The sequence below is a fragment of the Hemiscyllium ocellatum genome, chromosome 22 (genome assembly GCF_020745735.1).
Source record: "Hemiscyllium ocellatum isolate sHemOce1 chromosome 22, sHemOce1.pat.X.cur, whole genome shotgun sequence".
NCBI classification, from domain to species: domain Eukaryota; kingdom Metazoa; phylum Chordata; class Chondrichthyes; order Orectolobiformes; family Hemiscylliidae; genus Hemiscyllium; species Hemiscyllium ocellatum.
This window is the reverse complement of record NC_083422.1, coordinates 20506372-20521507: the sequence shown is the minus strand read 5'-3', so window position 1 is coordinate 20521507 and position 15136 is coordinate 20506372. Positions and strand designations below refer to the sequence as shown.

Here is a 15136-nt window from a genome sequence, read left to right as displayed (position 1 = left end):
GGGTGGGTTGCACTTCAGCGGGTCAGAGTGGACTTGTTGGGCCGAAGGGCCTGTTTCCACAATGTAAGTAATCTAATCTAATCTAAATTTGCTATTAGTAAATGACACAGCTGCTACCACATGCTGAACATGGAAACAGACTGTTTTAATATTTGAGGAGTTGTGAACATGCGAAATACTATACAAACAACTGTGAAGATTCCCACTTTGGAAGGGAGTCATGAATCAGCTGACGATAATTGGGCCTCAGACACTACCCTAACCTGAGGAACTCCTATATCAATATACTGACACTGAGACAATTCACTTCCAACAATCATATCTTCCTTTGTGTAAGGTATGACTCTGGCCAGTGGAGAGTATTCCCTGACTTTTGCTTGGGCACTTTGATGCTACACTCAAACAAATGTTGCCACTGTCACCTTACCTCTCGAATTCAGGCTCTTTTGCCCATGTTTAGACCAAGGTTGTGATTAGGACAGGAACTCAATAACCCTGACAAAACCCCAACTGAGTATTAAGGACCAAGCTATTGATCAGCATATGCCACTAGACAGCATTAGCCTTGACTTTTGCACTGATGTTCTAGGTTATAGAAATATAGAAATCAGGAGCAGGAGAGGACCATTCAGCTCTTTGAACCTGCTCCACTATCAGCAAGAACATGGCTGATTCTCTAATCCAGCACAAGCTGGAAGAACAGCACCTTGTTTTTTTTGCTTGGGGACCCTGCACCCTTTTGGACTCAATAACGAGTTCAACAACTTCAGGGCTTGAGCTCTGCCATGTCTTTAACCCAGTCCTCACTCTTCATCGCACAGTCTGCTATTACACAATACGTTGCTAACCACTAACAGTCCCCATTAATAATTGTTCACCCTCCTACCAAAATCGTTATTCACTCCTTGGATGTGTATATGAATAGGAAGGGTTTGGAGGAATATGGGCCGGTTGCTGGCAGGTGGGACTAGATTGGGTTGGGATATCTGGTTGGCATGAACGAGTTGGACTGAAGGGTCTATTTCTATGCTGTACATCTCTATAACTCTATGACTGCCATCCATATTTCCCAGTATAGCACCATTTACATAAAACTCTGCCTTTCTGTTTGTCGCACTAAAAAAAACATCACATTACACTACACTTTCCATGTGTTTGCCTACTCATTCAACTTGGCCAAATTGCCCTGAGCCTCCTTGCATTTATCTCACAACTTACAATCACACCTAGTTTTGTGTTGTCAGCAAACTTGAAAATATTGCATTTGGTTTCCTCATACAAATCATTCATACTTATGGTGAATAGTTGGTTCCTAAGCACTAATCCCCGTGGTACAACATTAGTCACTATGTGCCACTTGAAATAAAAGCATTTATTGTCGTTCTCTGTTTCCGTCAACTAAATTCTCTGTCAACCTATTCTTAATCCATGGTAGTATGTTACCCCTAATCCCATGTACTTTAATTTTTCCAAATAGCCTTTATGTCAGACCTTATTAAAAGCATTTTTGAAATTTAAAAACACAACATCTACTAGTTTTTCCTGATCTACTTTCCTAGTTTTATCCACAAAAAACTGCAGAAGATTAATTAAGTATGATTTCTCCTTCATACACCCTAGCTGACTTTATCCAATTACATTAATGTTTTCCAAATGTACTGTTACCATGTGTTTTGTAATTGACTCAAGTATTTTTCTCACTACTGCTATTCGGCTACCTGATCCATAATTCTGGATATCTTTCTTCTATACTTTTTTAAATAGATGATTTTCATTGCCACCCTCTAATTTGTAGGAACTGCTCCAGAAACTACAGAAATTTAGAAGATGACCACATGCGTCCAATATTTCTGGGGTTGCTTCTTTTAGTAATACTCTGGGATGTGGGTTATCAGGTACTGGGAAACAGAAACAGGTTACCTGACCCAACAAGTCCACACCAATCCTTTTAAGAGTATCCCACCCAGACCCATTCTCCTACTGTATTACTCTACATTTTTCCCATGACTAATGCACATAATTTACACATCCCTGAACACTACAGGCAATTTAGCATGGCCAACTCACCTAACCTGAACATCTTTGGACTGCACTGTGAGGCAGCAGCGCTAACCACTGATCCACTGTGCCGCCCTGTCAACATGTAAATTCATTCATTTTGAATAGCACTGGTTTTTTAACTAATACTGACTGTCTTAAATTTCTGAGTTGAGTATGTGGAGCTGGAAAAGCACAGTAGGTCAGGCAGCATTTAAGAGCAGGAGAATGAACATTTTGGGCCTAAGCCCTTCATCAGCATCACACTCTTGACTCTGATCTCCAGCATCTTCAGTCCTCACTTTCTCCTGTCTTAAGTTTTTCCCTTTTGCTAGACCTCTGGTTTCTTAACATTTCTGGGAAATTATTTGCGTTCACTTTGTAAAGACAGAACAAAGATATGTGCTCAAATCTTCTGTCTTTTCTTTATTTCCCATTATAAATTTTGAATTGTACATGACCTTTGTTGTCTTCCCAAGTCTTTTTCTCTTCACATATTTATACAGTTAGTTTTTATGTTCCCTGCAAATCTACTCTCATACTGTGTTTTTTTCTCTCCTTTTGACCAATATTTTTTGTTTTCTCTTGCTGAATTCTAACCTGTTCTGAGCACTCAAGCTTGCTAATTTTTTTCTTGTAATTTGAAATGTCTCCTCTTTAGTTCTAATATTATCCTTAATTCCTTTTGTGACCCATGGTTGAGCCACCTTTCCTGTTTATTTTGTGCCAGTTAGAAATAAATGATTATTGTAGATCATATTCATTCCTTAAATGTTAACCATTGCTTATGTACTGCCAACTCGTTTATTAAGATTTCCCAAACTAGAATTGTCAACCGTACTTCATTCTCTTGTAGGTCCATTTATTTAGATTCAGATTCTAGTTTCATATTCAACTTGTTCACTCCCCAACTTAATGAATAATTCTACTATTTTGTGGTAATTCTTCACTAATGGAACCCTCACAACATATTTTCTCAATGCCACCGTCGTCAGCAAGCATTTGTTAATAAGTATGATTGCCTGATTTGGAAATTCTGTATTACTGGTCATTGGTTCTGTGTCTTTTTGTGGCTGTTGAGCCTGTTCCTAGAGCTGTATTGCTGACATCACATTTGGTAGGTGTTTCTAGTCTCAAGATCATTGAAATTTCTTTCTCTAGTTCCTGTTCTGAACTTCCTCTTGCAATGAGCGTTCTCAAAGTATTGTGTCCCTTCATGCGGGAGTTTCTCCAAGTCTTCTGAATGAGGGTTTCCCATGCACTGACATTTATTTTGCATTTCTTGAGGGAAAGCTTCAGAAAATCTTTGAAATACTTCCTTTGTCCTCCTCTCATTTAAGTGCCTTCCTTGAGCTGGATGAAAAGGATTTGCTTTGGTAGTTGGAACTCAGGCACTCTAAGCACATGGCCAGCCGAATGGAGATAGTTTCTGATGATCATAGCCTCAATGCTGGTTGTATTAGCTGCTTCAAAGTTGCTGATATTAGTATGCATACCCTCCAAGGTTAATGGAGAATCCATCTTAAACAACATGGATGATACTTTTCAAGGGTCTTAAGGTGGTGTCTACATACAGTTCAAGTTTCTGAAACATAAAGAAGAGTTGGCAGGATGGCTGCCTTACACAAAAAGGTCAGTATGGACATCACCGAAGAATCTCATCCTTAGAGATTCAAAGCAGCACTCGCAAATTGGATGCAATATTGAATCTCCACTCTCTAATTGGTTCATCAACATATTGCTATTTAAAAAATAAATCACAAATACACTTTTGGAAACCCTGCCCCATAATATTACAGCTATTTTATTTCATCTAATGTATACATAGATTGTTGTCAGCCATAAACACAATTGTACCTTTATTACATGCATCTCTAATAGGGCAGAATGGTCGCACAGTGGCTAGCATTGCTGCCTTGCAGCATCAGGGGCCTGGGCTTCATTCCAGCCTGGGGTGACTATCTGAGTGAAGTTTGTGCATTCTCCCTGTGTCTGCATGGACTTCCCCCCCACAGTATAAAAAGGTTAAGTGGTGTAGTCATGCTAGAAATTGTTCCACAGTGTCCAGGGATATGCAAGTTAGGTAGGTTAGTCATGGTAAAAACCATATATGGAGTTATGGGTGTGTAGGGGTGGGTGTGATTGGGCTGCTGTTCAGATGCAGTCTAGATGGGGTGAATGGCCTCCTTCTACACTCTAGGGATTCTATGACTGTAATCTCCTATTAAATGCCTGCCCTGTATTTCTGCAACCATCTGGGAGCCTCCAAACAATTCCTATCATTGTTTTATGTCCCTTGGTGTTCCTTATCTCTACATTATTATTTTCTGAGCCAATATCCTTTCTCATTAGCGCATTGATTTCCTCCTTTACTAGGAATACTACCACGGAGGTGGAATAATTGGCAATAATGAATACCCTGGATATTCAGTTCCTGCCCTTGGTTACCCTCCAGCCAAATCTTTGTAATAGCAAATATATCATAACCATACATATCTAAGCACTGTTAAACAGTCTACTTTATTGAAGCTGCTCTATGAATTAAGATAAAATTGCCTTATTAACCTTGTTAGTGATCTTAACTCTATTTTGTCCTATGGCCTCATTTGTTTTCCACCCTTGGTTTTTCTACCATCTATATGTTTGTATTTCTATCCTTGTTTCCCTTTCTCCGTCTCCCTGCTCAGACTCCTACCTCCCTGATGTTCTGGATAGTACCAGCAAACACCTCCCTAAGAATATTCATCCCGATCCTGCCCAGATGCTACCTGTCCTGTTTGTACTTGTCCCAATTTATCTATGAATATGAATTACTCTCATTACACCATTTCTTCAGCCACTTATTCATCTGATATAGCCTGTTATTTCTATGTTAGCTAGCACACCGCACTGATATTAATCCTCATACAACTACCTTTGTGGTGCTAATTTTAAGCTTAATCCTAATTCCCTATACTCATCTTGTAGGACTTAATCTTACCTATGTTGCTGGTACTGATATGTACCATGACTTAATGCTGTTCACTCTTCCCCTATAGAATGTCTAGCAGCCTCTCTGAAACATCCTTAACCCTGTCATCAGGGAGGTAATCATGGGTTCTCTCATCATTAAAGACAGAAATACTTTAATGGGAGCCTCTAAACAACTCCTAACATTGTTTTATGTCCCTTGGTGTTCCTTATCTCTACATTATTATGGGCGGCACGGTGGCACAGCGGTTAGCACTGCTGCCTCACAGCGCCTGAGACCCAGGTTCAATTCCTGACTCAGGCGACTGACTGTGTGGAGTTTGCACGTTCTCCCTGTGTCTGCGTGGGTTTCCTCCAGGTGCTCCAGTTTCCTCCCACAGTCCAAAGATGTGCGGGTCAGGTGAATTGGCCATGCTAAATTGCCCGTAGTGTTAGGTAAGGGGTAAATGTAGGGGTATGGGTGGGTTGCGCTTCGGCGGGTCGGTGTGGACTTGTTGGGCCAAAGGGCCTGTTTCCACACTGTAAGTAATCTAATCTAATCTACTTGCAGAGACCCTCCTGTTATTTGTCTAATTGTCCACACCCTTTCACAGCTTAATGTAGCAAGACTGCAGAGCCTCGATCTGATGTGTTGTTAGTGGAAATACATTTATTGCATACTGCTTCTGTTGTTTGGCATGCAATTAGTCTGAATTCACCAGCTTGATGCCTCATTTTAAGGAATTTTTAGTGCTGTACCTTTCATGCCTTCCTGCGCTCTTCAATAATCCAAGATTGATCATCCTGCATAATGGTAATGGCAAAGTGAGACGATATGCTTAGGCCATGAGATTACAGATTATAGTTGAATACAATTCTGCTGATGGCCCACAATGCCCCATGTATGCTTAGTTTTGAATCGATTGATCTGTTCAAATTTTATTCCAAATTTTATTACAATGGTAATACCATATATCACAATGGAGAGTGTCTGCAGTGTGAACCCAGAACATAATTGCCATAAGAACTGTGGCTTGGTAACTCCTATTAATACTGGCATGCACAATTATGCCTGTGACAAGTAAACTGGTCTGGACAGATCCTGGCTAACCACCAAGTTGTAACTTAACATCCACTGACATGTGCAGTCCCTGTGAAGAAATCATTGTTTGTGAAGGCATGACAGTCAGCTCCACTGACTGAACTTTGTGCAAGCAGAAAAGAAGGCAGCTTTTAAGACTAAAGCATTGGATAAAGTTTGGCATATAAGGATATGAGAAATAAATTTAAATCTAGGAGATATGATATGTTACAGAAGATAAATGTGGAAACATTTGTGAAAAGTTAGAGAGAATGATTCAAAAATAGTCATTTACAGAATGGCTAATAGAGTGCATTCACAAGGTTAATTGGCACTGGTTACATATTTAGAGACTGAACAAACCATAGGAAATGAGGAGGCACCATCTATTCAAATACACATACGTTGGATAGTTTTGAAGAACAAATTATGGTAGATCAAGGGCTGTTTGAATATAGACAACAACTAAAAGTTGACACCAAATTAATATTTATGTCAGAAGTACAAGAGAATGAGAAATATAGGGAGGTCAGAAATATGGATAAGGGATGGAAGATTAGATCCATGGATTGCCAAAAGAATGGTAGAGATGTGAAAAGTCAGAAAACACAGCAGAAGTCCTACAAATGGACCTGAAAGTGAGCATAATCCTAGGATTAGATCACAATCTTCTAAAAGGAGTACTGATTGTAGGAGGGGGAGACATTGTTGTAGTAGAACATGATAGAAGGTTAAGTACATGTCACAGTTTAAGAAGAACAAGGATTACTGAATAGGTTGGGAATACAATGACAAATAGTAGCCCTTAGAATTGACAAGTTTTAGTGACAGCAAACAAATAGTATAAAAAGGATTCCAAACAACAAATTGGACAACTGGAAAGAATTTGATGTATACACTGTATACCAAACAGATTACAGCCAGCCTTGTGGCACAGGAGTTTTAAGAAAAATCAAGATATTAGCTCTACTTCAAGGAAACTGATCTTCTTAGGTATTTTAGCAACATATTCCTGGGAATGTAAGTCAATCAATACAAAAGCTATGTTTTCTCAGGGTGAAAAGTTTCAAAGGATTGTATTTTTGGAACCACCTACTGAAACAGATGATATATTCAGGAAGTTATGGAAAATAAACTAGTGTTTTTCGGGTTGAACAATGCAGCAAAGGCATATGGCATTTCTCAGGTAGGTCTGTCTTAGTGAAAGTAGGTTGCATTCAGTTTAAAGCAGCCTAAGTGATGTTTTACTGGTATCACAAACAGAAACCGGAAGTCATTAATTATTGCCTGTGGGGCTATACTATAGAATTTGGATAATATGATACAATAACAAGGAAATTCAAGATTTGAAGTCAGACCTCAGGCTCATTAATTAGATAGAAGTAGATATTGCACAGCACAACTCAGGTGTGACTTGAGATCGATCATCATACTTCAAAAATGTAAAATCACATTCTGATAAATTAAGGCAGATCTTTATAGAAAGATGATATTATCAAGGGAAGAAGCTAACTAGTTAAGTCCTTGGTCAGATAGACCAAAGGGCCAACAAATAGCAGATGCAGTTTCATTTATATAAATGTGAGGTGTTGCATTTGGTAAGACCATATTGAAGCTGAAAACTATGATGAAACATGCTAGTGTTGAGGAAGCCTTGGGAGCAAATAAAACATTAATTAGATTACATTTTAAAAATGCACATGCAAGTTTCCAACCTTGAGTGGCACAGAGGTATGAAGCTAATCTTTTTGTAAAGTGCTTCACATGCCAATCTTCTAGATTGCTATTTGAGTATAATAGATGTTGGTTGAGAGTGTGGTGCTGGAAAAGCATGGCAGGTCAGGCAGCATCTGAGGAGCAGGTGAATCAATGTTTTGGGCATAAGTCCTTCATCAGGAATGAGACTCATTCCTGATGAAGGGCTTATGCCCAAAACATCGATTCACCTGCTCCTCGGATGCTGCCTGACCTGCCATGCTTTTCCAGCACCACACTCTTGACTTTGATCTCCAGGATATGTAGACTTCATTTTTTTCCTAAAATAGATTCTTAGTTGGAAAAAATAACTGTGTTTTGTTGGTTTGGGAATGCAAGAAAATATAAAGGGTGGTTAAAAGTACCTTACCTCCTGAAACATTGTAACAAGTAGAAGCTATAGATGCAATAGAATAATATAAGCTTTAGATCATGCTTACCTGAATTACTAAAGAGATGGGAATTTGAGAACCGCTTGTCCATAGATTATTATGTGGATAACCATTCTCTTTGAGACAATGGATGTTGATGAAGCTTTAACTGAGAACTTAAGAGTTCTTGTGGCACAGTGGTATGTCCCTAACTCTGAGCCAGAAGGCATGGGTTCAACCATGCCTTAACTCTTAGGTTCTCATGGTGCAGGTTAAGTGTCTGTATATATGGGCCTGTTGTAATGGAGACCTGGGTTCCACCCTTATCTGTTCTAATCAAACAGGTTGATAATAAAATATTTAAGGTTGAATAGTGTTATTATGGCTGTTGTGCCACAGTGGTAGTGCACCTACCTTTGGGTAGAAAGCCTGGGTTCAAGTCCCAGCTAACCCAGGGGTGTGTTACAATGTGTCTGAACAGGTTGATTTTTTTTAAGACAAATAGTTAATAAATTCTATCCACAAAGAAAGAAGACTTAATTTTGTATCTCACTCACTGGCTTGGATTCAGATTAACAGTTCTATGAAATATTAAACTCTCCCTGTATTAACCTGAATTTAGCGTAGGCAAAATCCCCTTGAGCTCCCCTGTCCCTATATTCGTAGGCGATGGTTTAGAGAAATTTCCACACTTGCTGCTATCTATAAAACCTTCAACTCAACTACTCCAAAAAATTTGTCATGCTTTGGAACTGTTAATCTTTATAATCTGGGTCCCAGATGATTAGATTCTTGCACTCAATAAATCTGGAGGGAGCTAATATTTCTCTTCAGCTTGGGGCTTCCTGAATCTTTTCCACCATATCTAATTAATTTTGCCAACTTGTGCCATTTGTATCACATCTAGTGCTTATCTCATTCAGTTGGCTTGCAAAGCAGTGTGATATCAACAGTATGGGTTCAATCCTCACAATGCCTGAGGTTATCATGAAGGACTCTCCTTTTCAACCTCTCACCTTGCCTAAGGTGTGATGGCCCTCAGGTTAGATCACTACCAGTCATATCTCTCTAATGAAAAAGCAGCCCCACGGTCTGGAAACATTATGGCAACTTGAATCCCTCAAAGATGAAAGGATGCTTGCCAAAGTGTACAGTTTGCGGCAAGAAGCTGCACCATGCACTGTGCTTACCTCTATCAGACCATCTTCACATGAAAGCCTATGTCATTCCTTCCCAGAATGATATAGTAACAAGTGGGATGTTGATGATTACTCCTGAGTGATATGCCCTTTTATCATAATTGCAGAGGTTGAAAGAGCAGAAAAGTTTGGAGGAAGCCGTCAGCACTAATTAGTAATCAGCTGCTTTTGGCAACTGGCTGTTATGCTGTGACTGATGTGTATCATTTTGTGTGCTTGTGACTTGTGGCTAGAGGATACAGACATAAGTAAAGTACTGTGTTCCAAAGTCTCACGCTGAGATCAAATCTGCTATCCCACTATTTTACCTTTGGAAACAAATTCCAATCTTACAGCTGTAAATGTGTCTTCTCAAATAAGGTAAGATTGTAAGTATTCACCTTTGGTTATCAACTGTATTGATTATTGAAAAGAAACAGTATGAAAGTCTCCTGCATGAACTAATAGCTCTTACCCACATACAAAGCACTTTGTATGATGTTTGTGAAAATAAAAATACTTCAAGATCACAGGACCGGATGTCTAGCAATTCTTAAATGGATCCTGTATCAGTATTCTGGGAGGAGAATTTCAGAGCAGATTTTGTGGTAGATTTGAAGGCAATAGTCTTTAAGAGTACATTTTATTTGATTATGATTTTAATCTACCGCTAAATAACCATAATCCAGATAAACACCAAGTAGTAGTTTAGGATGAAGTACAACAACATTAAAGGAAAGAAATGAAAGAGATACTTACTACTTCCAACTCCTTCATGAGTAGTTGTTACTACCTCATCACTACCAAATTCTACTTCTTCCAAAACCGCGGTATTGGTAATTGTGGTTACATCAGGAATGGCTATATACACCTTTGCCAGTAGTTTGATATTTTTGTTCACTAATTCACAAATCTATAAAAATAAGAGGTTAACTTGTTAGCATGAAGAAATGTTTCACACTACATTTTTGGTCCCATTAATCACAAAAAATTAAAATCCTTCAATGCTGCTCAGACAATCGTTTCAGAACTGATCTAGCTTCTCAAAAATTGACTTTGATTCTTTTCAATGCTATGACAGGTATAATTTATTTTCATTAAATATCGTATATATGTTCTTACGACAGATGTTCAGATAGATTTTGCAAAACTGATACACTAGAATTTTAAAATGTAGAAATGGATCCTCAGATTTCCCTTGTTTGAATTAGCATGTGAATGCAGAATTGGCAGGTGCACATCTCTATTGTAACAATTAAACCAGATGACCTTTCAAAGGAGAATTATTAATATATTAACCTCACAAAATCCAATCTGCTTCATCTCGTATTTCAGGTTTTTGAAATGTGGAAGGCATACAAGTTGACTGACTGAAGAAGTTGACAAAACTGATACCTGCAATAGCTGATGGATCAGATGACCTAAAATTATGAAGCTGTTTCAAAATTAACAACCTTGACATTAAGACTATCGTTTGGCATAAAAGTAATAAGATGGTTTTAAACAATAACAGAAGTTGCTGGAAAATCTCAGTAGGTCTGGCAGCATCTATGGAGAGAAATCAGAGTTAACATTTTGGGTCCAGTGAACCTTCCACAGAACAACACGTTGAAATCACTGAGATACTTGTGATCCTAGGTGGATTCAAAGCACTAAGGATGAAACTTCGGTTGGAATCCAAGGGAGTGAGTCTGAGCCAGAGGCAATCACTGAGGAATGTAATATGGCTGTGGAAACAAGCTTTAGCAAATACCTGGTCAAACATTAGGATTGAATGTGAAATTAATGTTGATGGACAAGAGAAAAGACTGAAATGGAAATCCTATCAGACAGAGGTGCAGAACTTATTCAAGGTGGGCATACCTAGAAGAGATATGGCCGTGAGTTAAATGCTAAATAAAAACCGAAAGAACTGCAAATGCTGTAAATCAGAAATCTGGGAAAGCTCAGCAGGTCTGGCAGCATCTGTGAAGAGAAATCAGACTTAACGTTTCAAATCTGGTGACCCTTCCTCAGACCCGCTGAGCTTTTCCAGCAACTTTTGTTTTTCTTTCTGATTCACAGCGTCCACATTTGTTTCAGTTTTTATTAGATGGTTATGATGAATTCATTTGGCTGAATCAGAGTTATGCCTACGTGATGAAGCAGAACTTCATAAAATCTACCACAAATTCTTGGAGAAATTTTGTCGAAAACAATTTAGACAGTTTGCAAATGCCTTTAAGTATTTTGCATAGTGCTTAAAACACCTGTACCTGGATCAGGTACCAGCACATTGCTTTCATGCGGGAAAAGCAGGATAAGTTGGAGCAACTCAATGGAATTGCGAAGCAATTAAGGAGCATGCAACTCAGCCATTGACTACATTCTCATAGAATACTAGGGCAGCAGGTTGTATAAGGACTTTATTGAGAAAATAAGCATGAAAGGGTTGTGCATACTAATGTAATAATAAGATATTATGGCACCTATTGCTTGATGACTTGTGGCTACACACAGCTGCCTGAAGTTTGGAGGATAGAACTTCCTTTCTAACAAACAGCAATGTGGTTGACTCTTAATTACTCTTTGGGTAACTAGGAATGACCAAAAAAAGCTGATCTAGCCAGCAACATCAACATCCCATGAACAAATACAAATAATAAATGATCAATAAATTCTACTTTTAGATCACAGATTCAATTCAGTCACTCATAGGTGATCCAGCTACAATTACAGGAGATATGGGATATTTATTGGCCAGGATCTTCCTGAAAGCTGTGAAGCTATAGTTCAGCTACTGACTCCATTTAAAAACAAAATCATTTTTTGTATACTGCAGGGAACTAACTTTCTGGCTGCTGTGAGATCCTTTGGCATGGTGCAATTCCACTGAAACTCTACTCCTTGAGATCTGCCTTCAGCTCAGTGACAAGAGAATGATCTTAATCTTATCTTTCATCATTGTTTTAATTCTAGCTCCATTCCATCAAGCATTCGCTCATCGCTCCTGGATCTGATCAGACCCACCACTATCAAATTAAATAGTCTAGACCTGCCCACTGGAATCATTGATTATTTTAAAAATTGGCAGTATGGTAAATAGTAAGGGGGAAAGCCTTAGACTACAGAATAATATGCATGGGCTGGTCAGATAGATTGAACAATGACAAATGAAAACCTATGAAGTGATACATCTTGGGAGGACTAACAAGGTTAAAGAGAATACAATGAATTGTGGGACCCTAGAAAGAACAGAGGATCAAAGGGACCTTAATGTGCATGCCCACAGATCCTTGAAGAAAACAGGACATGTGGAATACTTGATATTGAATACAAGAATGGGGAGATTATAATGGAGCTGTATAGACATTAGTTAGGACACAGCTGCAATACTATATGTACCTCTAGTCACCACACAACAGGAAGGAGGCGATTGCACTGGAGATGGTGCAAAGGAGACTCACCAGCATGTTTTTGGGCTGGAGAAATTCAGGTATGATGAAAGATTACATAGACTGGGTAGTTTTCCTTCAAGCAAAAAAGGTTGAGTGGGAACCTAATTGAGACTTATGACATTATGAGGTGCATTAATAGAATATGTAGGAGGAAGACTTTCCCCTTGGTAGAGGGATCAATAACCATGAATATAGATATAATGTACAGGAAATTTAGATGGGATTTAAGGAAGTATCATTTTGCCCAAAGAGTGGTTGGTATTAGGAGGTCACTACCTGAAATACTAATAGAGGTGGGAACGACATCTAAGAAATATCTTGATGATTATTTAAAGTACCATAACATGTATGACTACAGGTTAAGTGCTAGAAAATGGGATTAGAACAGATAAACACTTGATAACCAGTAGGGACATGATGAGCTAAAGTGCCCTTTTCAGTGCTCTAAAACTCTATGACTGGCTTTGCACTACCCACTCCAGCTCATTCATCTGCTCTTGACTCTGCTCAGTCCTCCTACATTATATCCATTCTGCATCCACAGTGGCGAAACTAATGAATTGAGTTTGCTGGCATGCGTAAGCAGAGCTGGGGCTGGAGGAGGAGTGTTTTGATATTCCTACTGATCCAAAGGACTTATTTCCCAAACAGGCTTTAAATCTGGTAGGAGCAGCCCTAAATGTCTGTGTAAATACTGAGTTAAGTACTAGGCAAACAGCCCAAGTTTGGACACTGAGAGGCACTGGACCATCAGAATTGGTTGATTAGAGTTGAAAATGGTAGATTACAAGTTCTGATTCAAGCATAAGTGGACTCCTGGGAACCTATATCTCCATTATTGCAGAATTCAATGACGTATCCCTCAAATGAGATGACAAGATGTAGATCATTATCTTTGGCAGTATGTTAAGACAGCAATGAAAAATGTCTTCTTTTACAGGTTTGTCAATGTCATAGCATCCACATTGTTTGATGAGACCCACTGATAATCTCTTCAACTACCTCAACGTAAGTGGGCTCCCAGACACCTACATTTCCATTATCGTGGTCCTCAATAGTATATCTCGGAAATGAGAACCACAAGATCCAGATCATTATATTTGGCAGTATGGTAAGATAGCAGTGATAAGACCCACTGAAAATCTCTTCGACCATCTCAACAGAAAGCACTTCTATTCCCACCATTTTAAAATTGTACATGATAGCAGACAGACAATCCTGCACTGAAATATTGAATGAAAACAATAGGCAAAAGTTTATAGGGGTCTAAATTACATCAGCTATGGCAAGATTTGGGGCAAAATTATACAAGAAGTCCAGAATACCTATCTCAATTTTGGGAGCAACATGCTTCTTCTTTTATGTAACATTTGGGCAGTGAGGTGAGCTTTTCATCAGGCAGAAGTGAGTTGCCAGTTAAGAGATTACAGCTTGTTGAAAGCATTAATGCACAACTCCCCTCATTACTATTAATCTACTATCTTACCAAATGTACAAAATAACCAGATGATGAAAATTCTTGACATAGAAGACATGGAAGACATGGGTACCTGGCCATCTCAAATCACATCTGGTTGTGAAAAGCCTCCAAGTTGCTCAGCTTCAAACAGCACTTCAGGGCATGATTCATGGGCATCAAATGCATGCTCACTCATCCAGGGAAATTGGCATCTGACATTTTCCAACCTCTCATGATCCTCATGGTACCTTTTGATCCACTTGGAGGATGATTAGTAGGCACAGCCACATTGCAGGACATACCAGGAATTAGCATTGAAATGTTGATGCAAGGGCACTGTGCACAACAGAGTAAGTGCCCCACTCATGGATTGGAATAAGCTACACCTGAGGGCATCTACTTGCATACTCAGAGTATCTATGCCTTTCTTTGCCGTGTCTGTTGGTCAGCCAGAAATAAAGGCTATCAGAATTATCATATTGAGGTGCACTTTAGTGCAGACACACAGACATGCTGCTTGACAGTTGGGGTGTTTCATACTCTAAGCAAAAATATATTCCATTAGAAAGAAAGATACAATGAGAAGGATGCACGACCCTTAACTATCTAATCAAGTTAAGGATAGTATCAAACTGAAAGAGAAGAGGTTCAATGCCAAAAAGATTAATTGCGCCCCAGATAATTTTGAACAGTTTGGAAACTTGCAAAAGATGACTTTAAATAAAAGGGAGAAGTTGGAGTATGAAAGAAATGTTGCACAAAAAATAAAAACAGACAATAAAAGATTCTACAAAACTTTAAAATGGGAGAGAGCTACTAAAGTATATTTATATTCCTTAGAAATTAAGAATGGGGTATTATTAATGGAA

At 38.8% G+C, this 15136-nt stretch overlaps 1 protein-coding gene across 1 annotated transcript in view; it reads right to left on the bottom strand.

Annotated features, from left to right (window-relative positions):
- Nucleotides 1-15136, bottom strand: part of LOC132826136 (protein CC2D2B-like) — a 247723-nt gene that overhangs the window by 112740 nt on the left and 119847 nt on the right. Inside the window, exon 18 of the mRNA XM_060841783.1 lies at nucleotides 10131-10284. Within this exon, the coding sequence (XP_060697766.1) occupies nucleotides 10131-10284 (154 nt within the window). The remainder of the gene's footprint in view (nucleotides 1-10130; nucleotides 10285-15136) is intronic.